General features: G+C 41.7%; 1 protein-coding gene across 2 annotated transcripts in view; it reads right to left on the reverse strand.

Annotated features, from left to right (window-relative positions):
- The window catches only part of trhde.2 (thyrotropin releasing hormone degrading enzyme, tandem duplicate 2), a 180046-nt gene that overhangs the window by 114623 nt on the left and 38918 nt on the right, over window positions 1–26505 (reverse strand). For both annotated transcript variants that reach the window (XM_037121441.1, XM_037121443.1), the window contains exon 4: window positions 24400–24526. In XM_037121441.1, coding sequence (XP_036977336.1) covers window positions 24400–24526 — 127 coding nt within the window. The remainder of the gene's footprint in view (window positions 1–24399; window positions 24527–26505) is intronic.

Genomic DNA, 26505 nt, shown 5'->3' on the forward strand with positions numbered 1-26505 from the left:
ACATGTTTCATTTTTTTTTTTACCATAGAAAACCCCATTCAAAACTTCCTTTAGAAATCTGCCGTTTGAAGCATAAGTGTTCCTTATTGAAGGATCACTGCTCTAAAACTATAAGATTGACTGTGTTTTAAGAAGAATACTGTCTTGCCAAAAGAAATGTCCAGTGCAGAACATATGTTTTATTTTTGAGTCAAAACCTATTCAAAACGTCCTTTAGAAATCTGATGATTGAAGTGGAGTCAAATTCCAGTTTGGGTCAGAAAATTATGTCAACACTGCTCTACAATTTCACGACTTAACATTTAGACAGTCAAGTAGAGCTAAATGAACTGTCTAAGTAATATATGATGTAGTTTCTAAATCAAAAATCCCAAAACTTCCTTTAGAAATCTGCTGTTTGAAGCATAAATGGAGCCAAAATCTAGATTCCACAATAAAAGAATCACTGCTCTACAATTATAAGATTTGCTGTGTTTTAATACACTTAGAAAGTTAAGTAGAGTACTGTTGTGCTAAAAGAAATGTCTACAGAAAATATGTTTTGTTTTTAATTAAAAACACATTCAAAACTTCAACTGGAAATCTGCCATTTGAAGCTCAAGTGGAGCCAACATCCCGCTTGACTAAGAAGGATGTCAACACTTCTCTACAACTGTAAGATTAACTTTTATGTAACACAATTAGAAATTAGAAAGTTGAGTAGAACAATCTAATCAAACACTCTATTCAAAACTTCCTTTAGAAACCTGCTGCCTGAAGCTCGAGTGGAGCCAACATCCTGCTCTGACTACGAAGGCATCACTGCTCTGTAATTAAAAGATTAATAATGATTCAATACTAAATTATAACGTTAAATGGAACATTATCTTGTTAATGGAATGATTAAGTATCATTGGAATGGAATGGAATGGAATGATTAAGTATCATTTTTTAAAATTTGATTCAGAATTTCCATAGGAAATCTTCCGTTTTAACCCTGAGTGAAGCTATCAAACAAGTTAAACCTGTTAATGGATCATTAATGCTGCACAATTATAAAATTAACGTTGATTTATTATATTCATAAAGCTCAGTAGAAAACTGTATTGCTAAAGGAAATGTGTGGGTACCATGTGTTATATCATCTATTCAGAAACCCCATTCAAAACCTCCATTGGAAATCTGTCTTTTAAAGCAGAAAACAACCTGCCTGGTATAGCGCATGAGGGTGTGCAATTATATGATTACTCTCACACTTATACACCTACACAGTTAAGAAAAACACTGCCGTGTTAAATTAAAACGGTCATTACCATAACTCTTGTTTTCTAATTAAAACCTAATGTAGAACTTCATTTTAAAAACTGCCGTTTGAAGCAGTCAGGTTGGAAACAGGATATCAGCTCTAGTTAGATTACCTGTGATTCAATACACTTTTAAAGAGCTGTAGTAGTTTGTTTAATTAAATGTTTAAGAATCATAAGTCTTATTTTGTCATAAAAAAAAAAAAAAAAAACTGATTCAGAACTATCATTGAAAATGTGCCGTTTTAACTGAGTGCAGCCAACATCCACATTTTGACTAAAAGAAGATCGCTGCTGTGGAATTCTAAGATTTATTGTGATTTAATAGACTAATTAAACTTAATTACATGTGTAATGAGTTTTACTTTACTAATCAAAAATCTATGCAAGAACCTCCACTGAAAATCTGCCCCTTGATCTTGAGCTACATCCACGTCCGACCACAAAAAGATGTCATCACCACTGCACAATTATAAGATTAACTGTGATTTAATCCACTTATGAAGTTAATCCTCCTTTGTCCAAGCAGCCTTTGGGCTAATGATCGCGCTCATTATGAGGATGTCAGTGTTCAGCTGAAGTGCTGTCCTGTGGTGTGTACGTAGCTCCGGGCTGAACCAGTTCTGTCTTTAATAGCATAAATCTGAACATGTTCGCTGAGGTTAACCACCAAAGCTCAGATACAAGCCTGGAGACAAAGGAAACGCTCATTATTACCATTTGTCTTTCAAGAAATGCATTAGTCTGTATTCACAGGAATAAAACCCGTCTGTAAGACCTTCAGCTCTGGACTGACTGGTGGGAGTTGTGTTTGTAGGTGGTGGCTGCCATGATTAAAATACAAACCAAGCTAAGCCTTTAATGGAGCAATTTGTAAGATATTGAAAATATTGAACCTGATGTCAAAGACTTCTGTTGTGGAGAATTTTAGTTGAAAATACAAAAAAAATGAAGTAAAACAGAATGTGGAGAGGTTCTGACATTATGACGTCTGTGTATTGTGCTGCAGGTTTGACTACTGAAATTAGCATGCTAACCAGCTAGCCCTGATCCGTCCTGCCTCCTGATACCACTCAGTACAGAGAGGTGACAGTCTTATATACAGCTGGGAGATGAAGAAGTGCAGAGTCAAATAAATAAACATCATAAATTCACAAAATGTCAAGAAAATAAATCTTATGCAACCGCACACCGTCTGAATTCAAGTTTCTCTCATTTACTGAGCTAAACCAATGTAATTATTTCGTAAATTCATCATTAAACACACTTCGTTCAAACTGGACACAAACTGAATAAAATACTTGCTAATGGCAGCCTGTTGTTACAGAAAAGATTATAGAGAGCAGTCGTTAGTGATTTTTCCTTCTACCTTTTGAATTCTGTCAATTTCTTACAAAGTGACACAATAATACAAACAAACAAACCAATCAAGGCACCAACTCTTGTGTTCTGAAAGGTAAAATAACCAGTTTTTGTCAAAAGAATCTGGTTGGTTTGAAAAGCGCAAAGGGCAATCTGACAGCAATGTAAAACATATTGTAAATATTGCATAAACTAGAACCAGATTGTTATTAGCTGGCAGATATTGGCCTCTCACAGCTGTATAAAACTGTCTTTTTCCTTTTTGGGTGTAGATGATGCATTCAGGGACAACTATGACTAAAAATACATGTTTTCATGTGTGATTATGTAAAATATTTTTTTTTGGGGGGGGGGGGGGGGGGGGATTAAAAAAAAATTTTGTCTTCCACACACATGCAATCAGCTGTGTTATAGTCAGAACAATGAGTTCGTCTCATGAGGATCGGTCCGCAGAGATGTGAGTAACACACACACGGGATGGACAAAGATGTTAAAGCAGAATAAAGCAAACAGAAAGAGAGAGAGCAGATGGTCCAGACTGAGCCCGGATCGCCAGTAGGACCAGTAAGATCGCTTCTGTCAGAGGCTAAAAGCTCTGACCCTGATGGGAATGTGAGGTGACAACTTCCTGATCAAAAAACCTCCAACCTGTAAATTAAAATCCCAGCGTCCACCTGATGTCATTAAGTTTTAATAAACTGATTAATTCCCTGGCTCTGCTCTCTGCCCTGTTCTGCTCCCTGAATCAGAACACGTTTCCAGGACATGCCAAGGCCACACCATCACCGCGGAAACTACAACAGGTCTGACATGTGTCCTAATTTGTCCATTTAGCCACGGAGGAGGATGGTTAACGACCAACCACACGGGGACACATCAGCAACCGGGAGCAGCGGCGAGCCACGGCGATCATCTGACACACTAACACACACCCGGTGCGTCTGATAAAGGGCTGATAGATGAACATCACTGTCTCTAGAGTGAATGGGACTCATTAAGCTGTCATGTTAATCTAACGAGGTGGTATTAAAGGCTCTATCTGCACACGGAGAAGCTCCGAGACGTTATTGAGCCTCAACATTTTCACATCCTTTATAAAAATGTTCAAAAGACTGATACGGCCGTTTCAGGATTGTTTCATTAGAATACTTAATAGAGTCCTGAAGACATGAACGTATCAAGAGCTTCACAGTAAAAAGGCTCAATTTAGAGACAAGACGAGACAAAAATACATCCAGATTATATTGTTGTTGTAATGTCAGACTTTTATATCATCTATAATTCGATATATCGATTCCAGTTTCTGGGCCCAGCACAGCGCTGGGAAACTTTCCACCAGGGTTGTGTACTATTTCATCGAGCTGTTAGTAAAATGCTGGCAGGGCGATCAAGACCGTAAAGTAGAAACCGATACAAAATATTGATAGAGACTTTTCTGTTTCAAGAGCTGTGTAAACCTCATATAAATAACTATTAAAAAGCAGACTGGTCTGTCTTAAAAGGATCTACGTGGCACGATTTATCTGCTGGTGTACACATTTTCATCGGTCGCAGACTGAGCGTCGTGTTGCAGCAGCCATTGTGTACATTTTCTGTGAAAGTTACATTTCACACCAGCTCACCCGGAGCCTCCCACCCAAAAAATTAATGTTGAAACTTCTATTAAATTCATGAGACCTTGCAAAGTCTTACAGCTGTACTCCAAATACTTTATTATGTTATACATTTTTTAAGTTTGGCCCTCTGAGCTGGACTGGACTGGGTTGTCCTGGACATCCAGAATACCCTGAGGAAACTCAGCAACATGTTTTTTATACAGACGGTTGTTTCTGAATGTTTACAGTCATCAAATTAAGAACAGGACGTTGTTGTTTTTCTTTTTTACCAGAGTGAAGCAGCTGTCATTTTCAAAAATTCATATTTACACTAGTTTTCATTTTCTTGCAACCATATTTTGGTTCTGTCTCGTATTTATGTAGTTCTGTCACATCCATAAATAATATGGTCCAGCACATCAAACTGAGTGCCACAGATGTTATTCAATATGTTTTCTGCAGCTGTGAATACTAGAGAGTCTTCATCCTGGTAAAAAAAAAAAAAAAAAAGAAAGAGAGAGACAAAAGAAAAAATGACTTTCTGTTATTAATTTGAGTTTCCTCAGAGTCTCCTGGATGTTCAGGACACATTTCAACCCAATCCAGTGACAAATGAGCAAGTTCATCTCATGACCTCTAAGGTTTATCGATTGTCTTTCTAAGTTAGAGGACCACTGATACCGTAAAACATATCAAAGATAGCAGCTTAAATACAAACACATAATGTTGGCAGTTAATGTTTATCAAACCAAAGATACGTCCACAGTTGATGTTTGTAGACATCACAGGACATTTCTAAAGACACCTGGAGACATTTCAAGCCGACTGAAATACTTTTTACCGTCTCTATCTGTGATCACGACGACTGAAACAGGTACTTTAATCGAAACCATAAGGTTTCTCTAGTCCTAACCATGTGTTTGCTGTGCCCGAAACATTTTACAAAAACATGTTTAATTAACGTTTATTCTGACGAGCAGGAAAAAGACACCTGACTACCTTTTAAGATACACAGAATTGAAATATTAAACAAGTGTCTGGTGTAAGCGATTGTGTCATTTATACTTTTGTCAACCAATTTATAATGACGTTAATAATTACCAGTTAACAGCTTTAAATAGGAGAGCAGGCTTCCACACAAGCCTGTAAACAAGTTCCTGTGTTGATGTGCTTCCAGAGAATTTATGAAAATACACAGTATGTAAAATATAATCTTATGTATTTATGTGTGGATGTGTGTTACTAACGTATTGGGGACCCATTATCCTTATGGGGACCAAATGTCCTTATAACGTAAATTATGGGTATGTAATGTCCCCAAAAGTGATGAAAACAAAATTGTATGTATGTGTGTATATACGTGTGTGTGTGTGTGTGTGTGTGTGTGTGTGTGTGATTGATCTCCAGCAGAGTAAATCAGAGTGATTAGACGCCACTGAAAACGAAATCACTCGTCACAATCAGATGTGTCTGAGCTTCAACTCTCCGACTGAGCTAATTAACAGACTGACTCCTCCCACTAATCATCCTGCAGCTGACTAACTGCGTCCAACGGATCAGGAAAATAATCAAACTGGGTGCTGTCATATAGTCAATTAGTGAACATTAATTAGACGATAAAAAAATGCTGATTATTTACCTGATTAATCACAGCAGAATCTCTCTCTTCTGTTAGTATCACAGTGTTTGCTACTGTAATTAAAACACTCAGTGGTCGGAATAATAAGTCGCTGAGGGAGTTCCCTAATCTCTTCCTCTGTTAAAAACTCATCAAGCTTCATTTTACTTCCAGCTTTACATCAGATCTGATCAATTTTCCTTGATCTGTGTTTTATATTCAGGATGTCAGGAGAGTGCTGTGATGTTTTTAATACATAACATAACCGAATATATATGGAAATCTGATACAACTCCAACTCTATTACCCCTTTGACACTGGATGAAAAACTCACTAACACCCACTAACATCTGGCTTTTTGTCTACAGTGTGATCGAGTACAATCTGAAATCATTCTGGCATGAAATGATTCGGCTGTATTCACAGGTGTTTTTCAGCTCCGGCTACGAACAGCTGGGATGAAATCACGCTAATATTTAGCACTTTTTATTCAGGTTTACATGAAACGTGACAAATAATTTCTTCATGGATATGGATGAGGTGGAATGAGCTTTAAAGAGCAAACTAATCAGAAAGGCGTGGTAAGCAATTCACCACAACTTTCCGTCACGTAAAAAGTTTAGAACTGAAACTCAAAATGTGCTCCAACCAAACCCCATTCAAAAATTGCACGATTTAACTTTCTACCACTTATTCTGCTGCGTTTGTGATGAACGTGACACAAAATAAAAACAAACAGAAAGGCAAACATATCTACTTATAATGATGATCAATAACATCAATTCAGTGTGTTTGTGTGTGTGTTGAAACCCTGTAGATTAATGAAAACGCTCCGTCAGCAAGCTTCAGGTTGTTTTCCTCTCAAATCTGATGACTAATCTTTAATTTGTGTTTTATATTCAGGATGTCAGGAGAGCGCTGTGATGTTTTTATACAAAACGTAACTGAATATATATGGAAATCTGATACAACTCCAACTCTATTACCCCTTTGACACTGGATGAAAAACCCACTAACATCTGGCTTTTTGTCTTCAGTGTGATTGAGTAAAATCTGAAATCATTCCAGCATAAAATGACTCGACTGTAGTCACAGGTGTTTGTCAGCTCCAGCTCCGAACAGCTGGGATGAAAACACCAGGTGTGAAACTGTGAGGTGTGTTGAAGTTAGCGACGCTGTTTGAAAGAGAGACTGAAGTTGAAGTGAGTGTCAAGAAGAGAGATGTCTCAGTCCTGAACCACTTCCGTCAGCAGATCTGTAACAGGTGACATCACCAAACCCTGACTGATCAGATAATTTACTTTTTGGATCCGTTTCTGCATAAAGATTAGAAATGTATGCTGATTTATACACAAATTGAACTTTGAATGCAGACAAGGTGGAAGGCGAATAATCAGAAAGATGTGGAGAACAATTCACCATAACTTTTTCACTTGAGTTGTTTTTCATCACAGTTAAAACTGATTATAAAGACAAAACCCAAAGTTTGCTCCACCCAAACTCCATTCAAAAAATGGCACATTTTAACGTTCTACTGTTCCCTGTTCATTCCGGTGCGTTCCAGATGAAGAACATGACACAAAAGGCAAAACAAACAGGAACTTGTCTGTGATGCAGGCAGTCGCCTGGCTGATCAGTTCTGGATCACAGCTGGTGTTTCAGCTCAAATCAAAGATGTTGGCTCGGTTAAATTCGAGGCTCCGAGCAGATCAGTCGCCTTTCAACCTCCCTCGTTCTGGCACCCCTGCTTTGAATCCTTTCATTTTTGATCTCATCTCACAAACAAACAGACGGACGGACATGTAACACCTGGCAAGATGCTTGAAATCAACACACACACACAAACACACACACACACACACACACACACACACACACACACACACTGAGACAGTCTCTCTACTGTAACTGTAGCTGTTGTGGAAACAAATGGCAGGTTTCTGCCAATAAAAAAAACAACAAAACATCTGAATTTCGGGGGAGAGCAGATGGAGGCAGAGATGGAGAGAGTGGGAGAGACGTTACCATGGCAACAGATGTCAGGTCACTGAGCGAGAGAGGGGCCAGCAAACTCTACTATGTATTCAACGTGTGTGTGTGTGTGTGTGTGTGTGTGTGTTGTGACCTTGGTTCTGATGCCAGGGAGAGTTTGAGTCAACAAGCTGGCAATCAACCAACCAACACACACACACACACACAATCACACCCCTGCCTACAGGTATTACTCTGGTCGTCATGGTAACTGATCCGTGGACCTGCAGAGAGGTGAGCCGGCGGCACTGGATGCAGCTCCAGTCCCGCCCCTCCCACAGCGTGACGCACCTCCTGCTAATTGATTGATAATTAGCGGGCACATTATTCGGGTCGGTGGGTTGATGGATAACAGCGGCAGAGAAGCTAACAGGATGTAGCAGAAGAAGCTAACCATGACTCAAATTTACGTTGTGGAACAGTTTCTTAACGTTAAATGTTGAATTTTTTTTTTTTTTTTTGAGTCTGTCTGAAGTGTGTTACACAGAACCGTCTGGAAAAGTTCTGAAGAAAGGAAAAGGGCAGATACTTTTAAAAACCATCTGTACATCACCATCTATCACGGGATAACTAAGGCGCTACCGCCACACGAGCTCGCTTGTAAATCAAACTCTTACTGAAGCGAGTCGAGGTAAGAGTGAAAACATCCTTTCCATCGAGAAAATCCTTCAGTGTCGTTCTCTTCTCCTCTTTGAATTAAATAAATTCTCCAGCCTGATGAAACTGATGCTACAGCAGCTCAGCACACAGTGTTAGTGTTGGTGTTACATTGCTAACTTGCAGGCTTTACACAAGGGCTAGCTGCTTAGCATGCTAAAAATGCTCTGCAATATAAAACATAGACGTCAAAATGTTAAAATTGTCTGTCATTTTAGTGAAGTTTTGAACATTGATGCATCAAAATAACTCCACAGCTAATGTTATTTTTGATGATTTTGTTGGTGCTAATCGATTGATTGGTTTTTCTTTTATGAGTCAGGAAAAAGTAAAAAGGTCCAATCTAGTCCGAGATAATGTCATTACACATCTTGTTTTACACACATTACACACAGAAAAATGTACTTTTGATATAAATTATATATTTATAATCAATTAAATATATCAGATGTCTAACAAACAACCACAATTAACATTTGAAATGCTCAAAATAGCAAATATTTGATGTTTTAGTCAACTTGTTATATACATATATTAATTTCTGTTTGTTTATTACTGGCAACATACTGGTAATCTGCAAAGTTAAAGTAAAAAGAGTAAAAAGTAGAATATTTGCCTCCAAACTGCTGTGGAGTGGAAGTATGAAGCGGCAGAAAATATCACAATTACCTCAAATTTGTATTTAAGAACCGTAATTGTGTAAAAGTACGTCTCTCTTCCTCTCTGGTGTTTGCTGAGGCTTGAAAACCAGACAAGCTTCACTGATGTCCACTAAAATGTTTTAAAAGTTTAGTTTTAAACCCCATGAAGCCTCATTACTGTCGAGACACAAGAATCCACTCAGACTGCGGATCAATACCTCAATCGATCAGCGTCTCCCCAGGTGAACTGTGTCTGTGCTCCTACAGTAGACCTGAGATCTGCTGCTGCCTCGCTCCTCAACTGGTTATCGTCTCCTTCCCTCTCCCTTGTTTTTTCATTTATTTTTGTCCGTTCGTTCAGCCGGTTGACTTTGATTGTGACAGCAGGACGGCAGCGCGCACACACACACACACACACACACGCTCCTGCATGGTGTGTGTGTGTGTTACATAACGACCTCTCTCCTCGTCTCGAAGTGACATTAAAATAGCTGCTTCGGCTTCACACTCTGTCTCCTCTGTGTCTTTAAAAGCACCAATTAGAGACATTTAATCACTGTGCTGGCTGTCCGGACGAGTTACACACTCGCTCTCTCTCTCTCTCTCTCTCTCACACACACACACACACACACACACACACACACACACACCGTTTAATTTGCCCTCTGGTGTCTCGAGGTAAACCTCCCTGTACTGAAGTGAACTGAAAAACCCCCAAACTCTCTCCAGAAGTTCAGCTCTCAACAGCTGATTCTGCTTCTTCAGACGTTCTGGAGATCTTAAAGTATAAAACCAATTATATCAGTCGGTTGCTTCTTGTTTTGAACATCATGTTTATCCTTCCTTACAACTGGCTGATCCCTCGGGACAGTTTAAACCACCGACCGTCCATCAGGATGTGTCACATAGAGGTACATAAAGCTGTTGTGTTCTCTTATTTATCACCAAGTTAAAACACAAACGCACAACACGTTTCCACAACATCGACCCGCCTCTCTGTAAGAGCTCGAATCCAACAGTGTCACTATTCCAAGTGCTATGCTGACATTAGCTCGCTAGCACAGTTAACCTCAGCTAACTCTGAGCACCAGGAGCTGTTGGTGACGTTTCCTATCTCACTGTTAGGTTAGCTGACCAAGTTTCATTTGAAGCCAAGTCTCTTAGCTTCGAATGAAACAACTCGTTTGATCAGAAATTGAGCCATTCGGTCCAATAAGGGGGTTCAAGGGGCGGCTGTGACTCAGAGGTAGAGCCAGCGTCTTGTTATCCGAAGGTCGCTGGTTCGATTCTCCTGGTTTGCATGTCAGAGTGTCCTTGGGGAAGATACTGAACCCCAAACCCTGGTGTTCGCTTTGCATAAAAGCATCTGCTAAAATGCAGTGAATGTGTCTCCAGGACCATGATTACACACAGACTCACATAGTAAAAAAAGTTTGAATTCTGTATGTCGCTTCAAGTTACATGAAATCAAGTCAAACTCAAAGAGAAACACTCAGATTGAAGCAGGAGTTGCACCAGAAACTCTCACATTGCATGAGGCAGAAATGCTGCTTTTGTCAATGGAGTCTGGTGGCCCTGGAGAGAGCGATGTGTCGATGTAAAGGCTGCTTCTCGTCACACAAAACTGATCTATTTTGACAAAGTGGGGTCGCTAACTGCTAAAAATATACATTTTCAATCTCTATTAATTCTCAAATCAAAGCCAGAAGAATCTCAGACTGCAGAGCTGTAGTTGATGGGAAAATACTTTGACGATGGTTACAAGGAACTTAGATACTGTTGTGCAACACACAAGCCTCGTTATATTTATCTTTTATTGAAAACACCCTTTACAGTGTGTCAGTTTTCCCCTGTGGTATCGGATATCGATAAAAAACATCTGCTGCTGCTCTGAGATATTCCGGCAGCGAGGCTGCAGCTCGCTGGTGAACAGGCTGAGGGTAACTCATCCAGACAGTCCGGTGATTAAATGTCTCTAATTGGTGCTTTTGAAGACACAGCGGGTGTGTATGTGTTGTGCATAATTAACTGTATTCTTGCATGGATGTGACACTAATAGCGACACTCACACACGCAAAGAGCATCGAAATCACGGAGGTCTTGAGGTTTCAGTTTTTCTGGTTTCTGTCTACTGAAGCCGTCGATCTCCCTTCACCTTTCTGTGTCTCTTCCCACGAGGCGTTTAACTCGTCTTCTGTTGATCATTTCCCTCAAAGAAGTCCAATCACAGTCTGACACTGAAAGCACAGTCCTGTGAAGATGCTCACGAACGTACTACAGTAATGAGACTCTCAGAAGAGATAACCTACACGTCCAAGATTTCAACAAAACAACCTGAAAATGCTCCAAACAAGCTGTCAGGTTTATGGACTTCCTGTCAGCAGACGAGTTCACAGGGTAAATAACCGAACGAGTATATAAGAAAAAAGAACTTTGCTAAAGTCTCACCGCAGCCTTCAAGATGCTCTTTGTAAGAAAAGTTGATTTTTGAGTCACCCAACGCATCAAATTCTGAAGCCTTTTGGTTGGCGGCCGACCCGACTTACAATCCAAAAGTATCTGACGAGCCGGGGAACACACACAAACATCTACTGTCTTCCAAACTGGACTGCCCAGAAACTGTTCAGAGTAAAACTGACCCATCAATCAACCAACCACAACGTACCAGAAGGAGTTCAGTGGTGAAATCAGTTAACGTTCATCATTCAACTCTGACAAACTGAAGGCTCGTCAGTGTCGATGTTTCTTCTCACAACAGGTTTCTGATCCATCGTTCAGAGAAGTGCTTTTCTGTCAGACACTGTTCCAACACTGATGTGCTGATGTGCAGATCAGGAGATGTCAGGACTCGTTCGATGACGCAACCACGTTTCATGAAAGGTCCTATAGAAATATCTCTTCCAAACCCTAACCAAGTGGTTTTTGTGCCTAAACCTAATCAGATCATAGCCGCACCGTTGTCACAACACAAAATCAAGATTTGTCTGCATATCCGTCGTGCAGAAACAACCATTTTCCTCCTCCTCTGTCTTTAGACGTCTTCGATGTGACTTGAATTTGAAGGTCTACATTTCCACATGTGGTGAGGAAATGTTTCAAGTTGGAACTTTGAATTAAACGCAATAGAAACACCTTCACTTTGTTTTTACAGTTCTTCGTTCGTCTTTTCACAGTAAATCCACAAAACCATGCTGTCTGCAGGACTGACACTGCGCAGGCTGAAAACACTTTGTCATTGACTGATATTTATATATTTATGTATGTTATGAGCAGCTCCAGCTCCTGTGAGGTCTTGAGCAGCTTTGAACCACCCTGAGGCCCCACACAGCGTCAGAAAAAAGCCTTTTAAGCGCGTCCACAAGCCCTCGATGCACCTCTTTGTTTTAGTTGAACAGCAGCGATCTGCTTGTTAACCCTGAACTCGATGTTGTCGCCTCCGCTGAAGAGGCTCTCCGCTCTACTCCGTGAAATCAATTCACCTCAGTATCTCCTCAGGATCTGAGAAGCAGAGTCTCATCTGTGACTGTCGTCCTCCAGCTCTTTGGAAATAATCCCTTTAAACTCCTCTCAGAGGTCCTGGATGGTTTTGGCTCTGCTTTGCTCACTGCTGGAAATAAATTCCTCACCTCTGGCTGTTTCCCAAACTGCTTTGAAACAGAGACAGCGTCCTAAAGAGACCCGACGTTCATCCATCCTGTCCTCTGAACCGCAGACCAACCGCCGAATTACCTTTCAGTGGCGAGGTCGTAGGAAGAAATTGCCGCTAAAAGACTTTTTGAAGAAGATAACGGCGATAACATCTTCATTCATTTTCAGCCTGCTTTGTGCCGGCAGCACAGAAACAGCCAGCGGAGTCGATCTTTAAAGGCCCGAGGATCACAAAGAGCAGCTGCATCTGATAGGAAACTCATTTGTGCAAAAAAGTAGATGTCGTGATTTTGAATCGGTGTGTTACCTCCAATAAAACTCCGTCTTAATGACCCAGGATGTCCGTTTCTGTGAATCACTTTGAAGGAGAGATGTGAGGGACAGTTTAATGTGGGTTATTGTACTTTGACCACTTCAGTTTATAGTCCTTCTTCTTCATCGTCCAGCCAAATCTGAGACATGAGACACATTTTCAGATACTTCACATAAATCAGCTCATGAATCATCGAAAAAAGACACTTATAACTGCAGAACTTGTATAATTTTAAAGTTTTCTTCAGTATCATTTGAACTCCAGTGACCATACTGATGTTTTTGCTCATCTTCAAATGTTTCACATCTCTAAGATCTGCACAACTAAAAGTGAAAGACCGCATGTTAATACGAGGGAGGCACATTAAAACAAATGTCTTTTCCGTCTGTTTTATCTTTTAAGGAGACCTGCAGACATTTTCAGTGGTTGTGCTTTGATTTACTATAATAATAATTTGTCAATTGTTCTATCACTCGCATCTAATGAGAGTTCGACAGTTTCTATTTAAATGACGCAGATACGACACACTAATGAAACGCACATTCTCTTTAAATCTTAATAAAACATTTTATGAATTCCTATCACAGGTATTTCCAACAAAACATCTCAAACAGACTAGATTTCTGAAAATTGACAGGTCACATTCAAGCTTCCCTGGAGGATGAAACCTGTTAATTAATAATCTGATAAATTTCCCTCCAGCACAATCATCAGGACAGGTGTTGCAGTTTCAGCTCCACTGCTGGCAGGGCCCCATTTTAGCTGCTTCATCTGTATGTTATTTGTCTTTTATCCATCTTGTGACTTGTAAGAACGTCGACTGTAAAGGGCGCAAACAAAAGTTCAGAACGAGCTCCGGGGCAGAGCGGTCAGGGTTGGAATTCCAGGTCACATGATTACAAAAGTAATGACTTTTTTACCCTCAACGTTAGAAATAAGAAAGTAAAATGATAAAAAGTCTCAAAGCCCATATAATTAAATTATTGTGCTGCCAAACGAGTCAGACAGTCCAACGGGACTCTGATGAAGGTTCCCGGTTGGTTCGCGTCTTTCACGGTTCTGAATGAGGCAACATCCTGGATCACTTTATCCAGTTCTCTCAATAAATCTACTGTCTAGAAAGTATCACACGTGTTCCCCCGAGTGGGAATAAAAAGATATCAAAGTCATCCACAAGAAGCAGCAAATCCTCCAGGATTCTTCTTCTGGGGATTGGGAGAGCCACGGAAAAACAAAAAGAAAAAATGTTACCAGATCCCAGAGCAGCTTTGAAGTAGGTGGAGCGCCAGCTTTACAAAAATAATATATTTACAAAGGATAAAGGAGGAAAATACTGAACAAGCTCCTCTGTTGCACAGACGTAACTGGAGAGAGTGAAAGCTGCAGGATCAGCGAGGAGGATTGTGGAGCAGCAGATGAGGCGTTCATGGAGCGATCTGTTTATTATGTAAGTCGATGAGACAGAAAACTTCAGGAGATTATTGTGGAATCATGGAGAGTTTTATCTGTGGATTTAGTCTTTGCAGGGAAAAAACGTGTTTGTCTCCATTATGAGTTGACACAGGAAGATGAACTACTTTAGTTTCTGTACTTAACATGCGAGCTTTCAGAGTTCAGGTGAGTCTTATTGCAGAAACCTCTGGTTGTGTTTGTAGTTAAGAAGTTAAGTTAATAAGCATAAATGTCTTTATTTTAGTTTCCATCTTGGTGTGTAAATTATTTATGTTTACCAAAAGTTTCTGGATCTACTGGGGCAACTGCAACCATCAAAGTCATGTTAATAAAACAGTCGAACTGTAAGTGGTTTTTGTTTTAACAACATTTTGGAGAGAATCTCTGCAGAGACGCTCGACTGTTAAACGATAAGATTGTTTCTGTAACCAGAACCACAAGTCTCGTTCGAGGAGATGTGAGTTGGTCCAGTTGCTGATTGTCAAAATGAGTTTAATATTCAGCCACAACTTTGGAAAGATTATTGCTGGCAGCTGCTCTTGTTTTCCTGCAAAGACTCACCTCTCGTGAGATTTCATAGCGAGACTTCTCCTTGAATGGGACAGACGGACTTCAAACAAAAACATCGACTACATTGCAGCCATTGCAAATGTGTCGCGGTTGCCAACGGATGCGATCGACCAGTCCAAAGCTGTTTCTAAGTATGAATCACACCAAAACATATAAATATGTGGGGCCCATTTTGGAATATTCACAACTTCTCCTTCAAGATTAATATGAATCGTGTCCAAGTCAAATCTCTACTTTGGTCTCCATCAACTCCTCAGAAAAATATTCAGCTGCTAAACTTCTGGTTTTCTCTCCCAGCTGTGTCGGTCTGTTGAGTTTGTCTTCAGCAGGAAAACAATAATTTAGATCAACAGTGGAAGCAGCTTCTTATGAGCCAAACTGGTGTCTGCTGTGAGGAGGTGACCTCTAGTGGCTGCTGCAAATATTACAGCAGCAAAGCAGGAAGGCAGGTGAAGTAGCTAAAAGGATGAAAAGGTCAACTTTAGGACTAACGGGGGTTGATCGAGGAGATCGAAGTCCTGATGTCGAGTTATTTTAACTTACTGTTGGTTTTAAGGTATGTATGACATCGTTTTTCTAACTCTAACCAAACTGCGACTGTAGAACAAGCTAACAGCAAAGTAGCCAGATGTTAAACCAACATAATGAACTTATAGATGCTAAAACGTTATGAAACGCTCACTGTTGATTAAACATTAGATTTAGTCCATTGTTCCCACAAAAACTCAGATTAAGTGCAACTTTACACACAATGAATCCTAGTTTTAGTTAAGAGAATAACTAACAGCAGTGAACTAGTTTTGAGTTTTGAGTTTGAACGTCACTGATGAGACCTCTGTTCTCAGTGTTTCAGATCGTGTTCTGCTGTGCTGTTTCTCCGGGTTACACGAATATATTGTGCTCCAGTTTTTACCGAAGAATCTCATTCCGGGTGAAATATTGAAATCTGAGACGACGTGTTTTTTTTACGGCTGCAGCTTTTTGGATCAAATGGAAAACATTCTCGATGTCCCGAGCAGCGTTTTATGTGCATTTCCCCCCAAATTCAGCCCGATGTGTGTGATGTCTTTGGACACTCTCGGGTCCTCACCAGAATTTTAAAACACAGTTCTGTCAGGCGATTCGATGCTCGACAGGGGAAAAGAGGTTCAATTTCCTGTATTATTGCCGGCTCTTTCATTCTGTGGGGAAATTTTGTAAACTCACTGCGGTCTAAAAAATATTGTCTTCCTCACTTTATTGAATATTAATGCAAAATTCTTTCAAACAGCTCCGAACGAGGCGGACGGACCGACTGACTGGAAGAGACTTCGGCTTTCAGCCTCACTGAGGCAGCAGCAGGCAGACAGCTGACTGGCCTGCAGCTCTGAGTGTGTGTGTGTGTGTGTGCGTGCAAGTGTGTGTGTTTCAGTTCAGTCCATCTGTTGTTGTGTGTCGGCCCGAGGCGAGAGAGAGAGAGAGAGGGAGAGACAAAGAGGAAAGAAAGAACGATGGAAAGAAAAAGATGAAAAGATGAAAAGATACACAAGTGGAGGCATGTAGGTGTGTGTGTGTGTGTTTATGTGCGTGTGTGTGTGTGTGCGTGTTGGACCTCAGGCGGTGCTGTCTGTGTGTCTCTGTGGATCCCAGATGGAGCCAGAACTCAACAGAACACATTAGTCCACTTGGCGTGTTCACACACACGTTCAGACACACTCAGATATTCAGCGTTAATTCTCCTGACAGTCGGATCACCTGAGCCTCGGCTCGCTCCGCTGCCGCAAGATTTCTGCTCCACTGGAACAGTCAAATGAATTCCTACGGAGGCCCGGAGAGGCCCGTTATCGCTCCTTCAGTTATCTCTCCACTTCTGCATCGAACAGAACGAGAGGAAAAAAAAAAAAAACAGCTCCCCAGCTGGGACGGAGTTTTCTGCAGAAAGTGAAGGAGCTGAGGGTTTGGTTTGGTTTGGGGAAGAAGTTGTGGAAGGAAAGAAACGAGGGAACGATGGGATGAAGAAGGGAAGGATTTCTATGCTCCGCTGGATCCGTCAATTTTGAAGCTACAGCTACAGATTTCAGACCTGGACTCATCTGCTCTCCAACTGGTCCCAATTCAACATATATATATTTTTTTGTAGCTCTCCCGGTGCTCGTCTTTACCTCTGGGAGGGACAGGAAAGGAGATATTTCTCCTGTTTCTTATAATCCTGTGGAGTTTGAGATGAGAAAAGGTTTCAGGTAGACTGCTGTAAACCTCAGCAGGCTGCTGCAGCAGAGAACTGTGGGAGAGAAAAGTGGATGAACAGCCGACAACACGGAGTCGACAGACTTACAGGGAGATGAAAGTCGTTCGTTATTAACTGCTGTCACAGACAAACAGGTGGAAAGGTGGAAGAAAAGTTTACAGTATTCTGCTGTATAGTTCTGTTACGCATGACGACGTTGAAAAAAAAAGACTCATTGTTGACTTTTGGTTTCACACTGGACATGAACTCTACAACGAGAAAGTTCTGAGTTTGTTTTATCAGAACCTCTTCCCTGAGCGACCCAGTCGCCTCAGCCAACCGCTTGTTATTATGCTCAAGGCACCAAGAGGCAAAAAGGCTTGAGGCAAAAAAAAAAAAGCTACTTTGTCAGCGTGAGAAAACATCACGGTTCCGTTTAAAATACCTGTTTTCTGTTGCCACAAACACGACAAGAAATCATCCTGAGCTCTCTTTAAAATATTCACTGGTTTCACTTTTACAGATGCTCAGATACACTGAAGTCGCTCTCGCCTCAAACTCCACCACCTGATCCGAAAGTCAAGTCACGAACACGATATGGAACATTTTAAACAGATGTCAATATGATACGTAGCCTAAAATGTGACTTTGTGTTAATAACTTTGACTGGAACCAATTTCGGGCTCTTCTCTTGGCGACACACAGTTCTAGTCTGGTGATCAGCAGTTTACGATTAAAGTACTGAAACGGCACTTCACAGTCTTACTAAACCTTTGAAAGAGCTGATTCACCTGTATGCTCCTTTAAACTACATCGAAATGCTTCAAATGTTATTCTGACTTAAAAATGAAATGAATTGCTTGTAAACAGATTTTTCTGGAATTTTAGATACAAATCGAAGCTTTAAACTGGTTTTAAAATGAATAAAACCAAAGAAAAACTTTTTATAAGTGCAACGACACTCAGTAGAGAGCATACCTCCACCAAGGCCCAACAAAGCCTCGGTGTTTAGCCTCGGTACTTTTCTGAATCCTTGTTGGTCGGTGTGATGACCAACCGTAACCCGAGACGACGTCCCTGGATGCTCAGCAGGAGTTAATGGGGTCTAATCTGGGATGAGACGCATCCTCCGTCCAAGTTTTGTGGAAATCCATTCAGTAAATTTTGTGTAATCCCTCTGACAACAAACATGGCAGGAAACATTAACCTCCTCGCTGAAGATGGAAAACAACCTGCAGAAAGGCAACAATGGCTGAGGCCGACGATATCAAATACCTCTTTTAGTAGGAGTAAAGGAACGTGGTCGGATGGGAAATCACTCCTGGCAGAAAGGATTAAAAATATCCTTCCTTACAGAATAAGTGCACATCTCTAGCTGACTGACAGGAAGCCTGAACCAGCAGGAAGAAACTGAGCCGAGTGACCTTTTACACCTGGATGATCACACCCGATCACGATGCAATCACACCGCCTGACCGACGGCGCTCACACTGCAGTATTCTGACAGACGTGACACGTTGACACCAGGTGTAAACGGGTTTAAAAGCCGAATTTTTTTCGGTCTGGTGTCGGCACTTGAGGAAGGTTCAGAGGGTCAACCACATCGTTAAGCTTCATCCTCCGGGGGACACGAATATCCACGGTAAATTAAACGGCCCTCTGGAGGGTCAGACGTGGGGATTCGTGGACGGACAGACGGACGTCCTCGGGCTCGACTGTGATGGGACCAAAACCCGAACGACTCTGACTGCAATGCCTCATCGTTATGATCTGTATCTTCATCCGCCTGCACGCTGCAGTTTCCACTCTGTCTCTTTAAATTTGTATCTCGGCTCATCATTTTCTCTTTCGCTCTCTCAGGGGAGCTCGATGCCCTGCATGACAACAGATGGAGCCCTGAGGCTCTGGGACCACTCAAACACACACACACACACACACACACACACACACACACACATGCAGATGCAGAGCTGGCAGCGGTGGGGTGGGGTTAGAGGCAAGCTGTGGTAAAGACTGATGTCAACATCGGTATGAATGTGCACACACACGCTCACGCTGGCAGAGAATCCTACTTACGTGGATATAAGTCGACTAACGGGGTGAAAACGCACAGAACTTGATTTATAATGCAAGAATGCGTTCAGTCTCTGCTGACACACACACACACACACACACACACAAACAGGACGTGTCTGACTCGATTTAAAACAGAAAATCAAATCAAAGAAGAAGAATACACGCAGAGAGAGTTTGTGGTCGTTTCATTTAAGTATTTACCACAGTTCACACTTGGATTTGGAGCTAATTTGACTTCCAGAACTTCAAAACACTGAGCTGGGAGTGCATTTGGGGAGTTTGGGAATACTATCTGGCACAATATCAGCGTTTCCCCTCTGTTGACTCCATCCGTCTATTTGAGAGTCTGGCTCCTGTTCAGGACTCAGTAGCAGCACGCGAAGCAACCCAACCATCTTTCTCCCCACCGCCTTTCTTCATGAAGTCCTCACGGGCCACAGAGTCCGACTCGGCACGCTGCAGCCCGCTAACAATAAGTCCAGCCTGCTGACTGACTAACGGACAGCTTCTGGTCTCTCGCCACATCGCCCAGTTTTATCATCACTGGTAGATGAAATGCTGAGACTCAAACCCTCCAGCACATCGTCTCGACTATCCACGACCTGGCACAGATCCAGACCTTCTAGCAGAATAAACCTCCGGCGTCTCATCAGGTTCTGCTCTGACATTTTCCTTTTAGTGACAACTACAGTTAACATCTGCAGTTTTTGTACCACATACAATCCAAAGAATTAGCGATTGTTGTGTGTTGTTTCCCCAGTAAACACACCGCCCTCTTCAGCCGGCTGCTGCTACTCTTGGATCAAACTCCTCCATCAGATCAAGCTCGCAGGTATGAATTCTCACTACAGCGTCGGCTCTGCTTATCCAGACCTTCACCTGGAGTCCCATCAGATTCTGGTCTGATCCGGAGCTGTTTACTGACGAGAGGAGAGCTCAGAGGTAACGTAACTTTTGGATCATTGTTGGAAACTTTTGGGTTTAATCATTTTAAGAGTTTTTTTAAAGCAGAATCCTTAAATAGTATTTTCTTAAACAGCATGTCGTAAAGCTCATCCCATCATCCTTTCATCATGTTAGAATTGATTTTAGGCTCTCATTGTTACTTTCAGCGCTCTATGACGCCTTGCACCTTCCAATATTCTGACTTTTTAGTACTAATGTCGAGGCCTGAAACCAGCGGGGTGTCTTCACAGTCAGAGCCCAGAGGTTCAGTCTGCCCGAGGGGAAGAGGCCGGCCTAGCATCTTTGAAATCTCCTCTTAGAAAATAATTTCATCCCAGAGTTTATCCTGGTGTTAACTTGAATTGTCTGTTTTTATATTACTGGAATAGAAAATACAGATTGTGAACCAACCACTTTTTTTTTTTAAGTTCTGTAAATAAAAAGTTATATCATCTTAAATTAGAGGAGCACCAGAAAGACTCTCCAATCTGTGATCGAAGCTTTAGAGCAGCACGAAGATATTGTAGAAGCAAAAAAAAAAGAAAAAAAAGATGAGGATATCTCTACATGATATCAAGAACAAATGCGAGGTGTTGGCACCCTGGAGGACCAAACCTGAGCTGGCTCTGTCCAACACATTGTCCCCAGTTTTGGCTCGGTTATAAGAATGTGGGCCCGGTTTCATTTGGAGGGAAAATGGGCTCCATTTAGCAGCACACAGCCAAGCTTCGGGCAAATGTTGACTCCTGGAATGAGACCAACGTGGGGTGGATTCTGGTGCGTCATCGATCATGAGGCCGGCATGAGACCAGCAGATAGGTGTGCCAGGTTTACTAAAGGACACGGTTGGGCAAAGATATTTTTTGCTACCTGAGTCTGAAGCATGAGCAGAAAACACCAGGTTCTCTTGTGTTTACAGGACGATTGGACCAGCAGCTGCGATGGCCTGCCACAGAATATATCAATGTTGCTCCAGCAAGATGAAGACTTGTGATCATAATAAAATATTTTACATTGGCTACTTCCTCAAAAAGTCTAGTCTCTCATTTAAAAAGATGTCAGTTATGAGCTCCTATGCCCGCCCTGTGGCCTGCAACAGCCAATGAGTGACTTCACTGACAGAACACTTCCCTCTCCTCTCTCCTGAGCCAACATGCTGGCTTCCAGACGACAAATCCATGAAAACACCATTTAAAGTGAAACTGTTGCCAAAATGCAACCTAGGCTTTTTTTTGTGAATGTATATGAGTCAAACCTTTGTTTAAAAGCATAATTAGGACGAAAGAGACACTGAAGATTTACTGTATTTTTGTTTTCGGGTCAAACTCATTTTCAGTGGGAGTGCTACAGGCACTTTTACGATAGCATCAAAATCTGTATTTTTAAAACAGTAAGAAATCTCAACACAACATGAAACTTTGCTGGTAGCATCACCAGGGTCTCTACACATGAACACCAGCACTGAGAACATTGTTTGTGTACACAGAGTTACTAAAAAGAAAGTTTTTGAACAGCTCATGTTAGCAGTAGCTTGTTCCGCTCGCCGCCGGAGAAGAGTTGATCTCAGAATGAGACGTAACCTGGAGGACAGTAAAGGTGAAAATGAGCCTAGGTTGCATTTTGGTGAGAGATTTGCTTTAAATGTGTTTATAACATCCTTAGCTTGGCTGTTGTGCAGGTTTCTCTTTATATTGGTTTTGCTTTTCGACCTGAGCACTAACTTATTTGTACAAGTCTGTGTAAAAAAGGAAATAAAGACCCATAATAAACGTAATGCTTCTGTTGCTCTCCAGAAGTGATATCTTGAAGTCACAAAACAGCACTTTTGATCTCATGTGCCTGTATATTTACAGAGAAAAACACAGGTTAAAAGCCCTTTTTAAGATGTTTGAACTCCCCCTGCCATCCAGTTCAAACCGGACTCCTTCTGAGCTCCTGACAAGCTCGTACCACCTGATGTCTTTGTGTGACCTGGCTCGCACCATAGCATTCGAAATCACCTTTACCACAGCATGGGAGAGCCTGTTAATGCAGCTAATATCAGTGTAAAGGTCAGGGAGGGAAAGTAAATGTCAAGCCTAATCTGAGCGGAGGAAGGAAAAAAAAAAACTAGGAAGCTTTGAGTGAAAGTGAATTTGTAATGTGATGAATGGACGCGGACAGGTGGGAGGTGTCTGACATATACAATATGGAGCTGCAGTGATCACATTAGTTTGTTTGGGCGCTGACAGGAGAAAGAGAACCGACACGGCTGATTGATTCTGGCAGAACAGAGGTGTAAAACACAAACAATTATGAAGACAGGAGAAGAAGAAGAAAGGCAGGAGGGAGGAGGGGGTGAAATCTGACTTCTCTGAAATGATTCATTAACTTGAACAGGTGAGGAGGAAGTACAAACGTCAAACAGAGTCGCACAGAACCAAAACCAGAAGCCCGGAGAGAAGAACGGTGTGCCAGTGTTGGACAGCAGAGTGATACCATGAAGTCTAACGTACCAGAAAACAGCTGCCAGGCAACAACACTGATCTGTTTTTTGTGGCTGCAGGGATTTCAGCACCTCAGGATCTTGACCTCCATCTTGAATTCAGGAGCATCATTAAAGTTTTGGGCCTATTGAAGATGTTCTGACAGTCCAGGAAGCCCGAGGGTGAAAGTTCTAGTGCTGAACTCGATGCTGGAATTTAACATCATGGCTCGTCAGAGGAGGAAAAAGCACAGCTGTAATCAATAATGTTAAAAAAGGCTGTCTGGCGTAGAGCTGAGCTGGTATCGTCCACTTGGTTTAAGTTACCCTTCAACCCCTTTTACTCACTTCCATTTCAGCCACCGCTTCGGCTCATTTCAGTGATTAATCTTTGGGTAAAAGTAGAAACCCAAACACAGGTCAGAAGGTGCAACACAGATTTCTGTACCGGTGGTTTCCCTTCAATAGTCATTTAACCGACAACCTCTCAAGTGTCACAAAGACATGAATCACTTCACTGGCGCTTCGGCTCCTCTCAGTGTTTGCTTGTCGAGTGACACTTTGACCTTGTGAAACACTTTCAATTGAGCTGTCGCAGCAATCCGTCAGATATTCTATTTTAAATGCCACTTCATCTCCTTTCAGGACTTCAAATTAAGCAATGGAAAGCAAAATAAAGAAAATAACAGGAAACTTGACTATTATCACCTGAAGTGACACTTTAACTCCTTTCAACGTTTAAATTTCCACTTAACCTTTGACTAACTGATACAACGATCTCTTTAATGGCGGCCATTTTACATCAACTGCCACTTTAACTTCTTTCAATGCATCAACTTCCTGTTTAAGTTCACTTCAAGTCATCCAAGTGCAGCAACACCAGCTGTTACTTCAATACAAAGTCACTTTGTCTTCAAAGATTAAAATGTGAAGATAGTTTTCACTCCGCAGCGGGAGGACGTCACAGTTTCTTCACTTTTGGTTGATTAATTTGGTAACGAGTCACCTCAAGAGTCAACGATCGTCCAGATGAAGCGACAGAGTCGGTGTTGAGCTTCAGTCCTCACTTTAATACCTCACCCTGCTGAGTATTAACACAAACCTTGTTTTCATTTAACGTAATAATCTCAAATGCACCAGTGTTTAATGTCTGACCGAGGTTCAATTCCCAGACTTAATCACAGCGTGCATCCCCCCACGACACACAGGAAGAAGAGGAGGACGCGGCGTTTTCTTTGCCTGGTATGAGCACAAAGTGATGAACCCGACAGAAAACTGCACGAAAAACAAAGAATTGGCTGACTTCCCTGAAACGAGCAGCTCAGGAAGGAGAAGCTGTTGTCGTTTCCTGATCCAGATCAGCAGGGTGAAACAAAGTGCAGGTTTTATTTAATTGAAGCTGACAGGAAATTAACACATCAGAGCGACAGCTCCTTTCTTCCTTTACCCCAATCTGGCAGCAGCGCAGAGGGACGAAACCCAAAACCTTCAACAACAACACGACCGTCAAAGGAAGAGGCGGACGTCAGCAGCCTTACCTAGCTTGGGCAGTGAGTACTGAACTTTAAAGTAGTCCTGGTAAAATCCCAGCAGCCTCTTGGTGATGTGGAGAGCGTAGTCCCCCGCTCCGCTGGAAATGGCATCCGGCCGAGCGTACAGACGGATCTACAGGCAAAGGCACAGACAGGAAGAAATGGAATCAGGCCGATTTTAATAGAGATGGATCTAAAAACAGATACAAGGGAGGAAATGGAATTAGTGCATGCTCAGCTCTGCAGAGAACAAACTGGAATCAAGCCAAGCTTTTATACAGAGAGGGAAATTAAATTTGGCAGAGTTTACAATAAGATCTACACAGAGACGCAGAACAGGGCCGAGCGTGTGTCAAACTCTGGTCGGGTTTGAGTTCACATCTGCAGAGAGACTAATTTAATTTCTTGTCCAAATGTACACAGACACAAACAGAAATGGAACCAGGCCGGCGTTGGGCAGGTCAGGTCTCGGGAGAGAATAAGTGAATCAGGCCTAGATCGTGTTCGGCTCTCCAGACAAAATATAACAGAGTCAGGTCGAGTTGTGGTTCAAATCCACAGGAAGAAAAATGGATTCACAGCCGCCAGCGGACATCATCGACTTTCAGACGCAGAGGAAAAAACATAAAACAGGGAGATAAAAGTTGTGCTTCAGGTGGATTCCGATAATTCTCACAGTCAAAGTCAAATATTGATGATGTGAAATCACTGAAGCCTGGAGAGTTTTCATCACTGTGCCGGTTGTTTAAAGAACAGCACGAGTCTCTGCTGGTTAGTTAGCTGCTAACAATCCTCCTGACAGACGGTCTGTGTGATCACATCATGTGAGGGGGGATAATAATGTCATCTGGGGTATTTCCTCTCTTAAATCCACATTTCATCAAGTTTTTTTCAGCTTGTAAATAAACACTTTGCTTCATCTTGAACATACGGTACATCTGTCCGTCACAGACACACACGAGAGGCGATCAGCCAAACGCTCTGATCAATAATCAATACAAACAGGTCACAAGACAGCGGCACAAACCAATCAGCATGCAGGGAGAGGCAGTGACCTCATTGAGACAGCGACAGTGTGACTGCTGCTGACTGTGTGAATCTCCACATCCATGAATGAAACTCTGTCATCGAGCAGTCAGAGCCTCAGATCTCGTGTCAGGTTTGTGGCTGAAGGTAAACTCAGCTTCTTCAGAGCGACTCGTCTCACTTCATTCACCACAAAACCACCAGAGACGTGATCAAAACTCCTCCAGCAGCATCGAATCTTCACTCGCCTCCGTCTCATTCTGCAGCGTGAAGGCAGAAAAAGCTTCTGAACACACGCAAAGTGTTCGTACCATCGAAGCACCAAAACGTTCATGGGTGTTTATTTTTGGGGTGGATTGTACGTTAATAATATGTAGTTTTTGTCATATTAAGTTTCGTTTTGTGTCATTTTTTTTTAAGCAAGGTTTTGGAAAATGTCCCCAACAGTCCCCAAACTTTTTCACTCCTTCGTATTTCTCGCATCACGTTACCTGCTTGCTAGCTTGCTATACTGTTAGCCTGACAGTCTTCTAATGACTGATGTCATAACATCAGGTGAACCACTGACACCTGAAGCTAAATGCTAACATCAGAGTGCCGTCGATGTCGGGTACACACGGAGCCAGAGTGCTACATTAACATGCATCACAATATAAGTTTAGGGTGTTAGCATGCTAACATTAGCTAATACACAGCTGAGACTCACAGGAAAGTCATTAACTGAATGTATTTGGTGATAAACGCAAAAATATTGGATATTTAATATTTTTGCCTGCTGATGGTGTGAGAGGAAACATCAGAGATTCATCAGTTATTTTACGCAAACATGAAATCTGTCCTGTTTTGGTTTGAACACCTCATTTTGAACAATTATGAGCTTTTTACCCCCCAATAAATAAACTGCTTTAGAAACTGGGAAGTTGGATCCCAGCTGGAACCAAAGAAGAGGCGGATTTCCTCAAACTGAAGTGTGAATCCGACATAATACAGGTTGTTTACCCTGATGACACATCTTTGATTGCAACAGACAAAGAACCAGAGCTAATCAGGCGGAAAAATGGAAAGTAGGAAAATCGGAGGATCATC

This window comes from Acanthopagrus latus, chromosome 14 (assembly GCF_904848185.1).
Source record: "Acanthopagrus latus isolate v.2019 chromosome 14, fAcaLat1.1, whole genome shotgun sequence".
In the NCBI taxonomy this organism is placed as follows: domain Eukaryota; kingdom Metazoa; phylum Chordata; class Actinopteri; order Spariformes; family Sparidae; genus Acanthopagrus; species Acanthopagrus latus.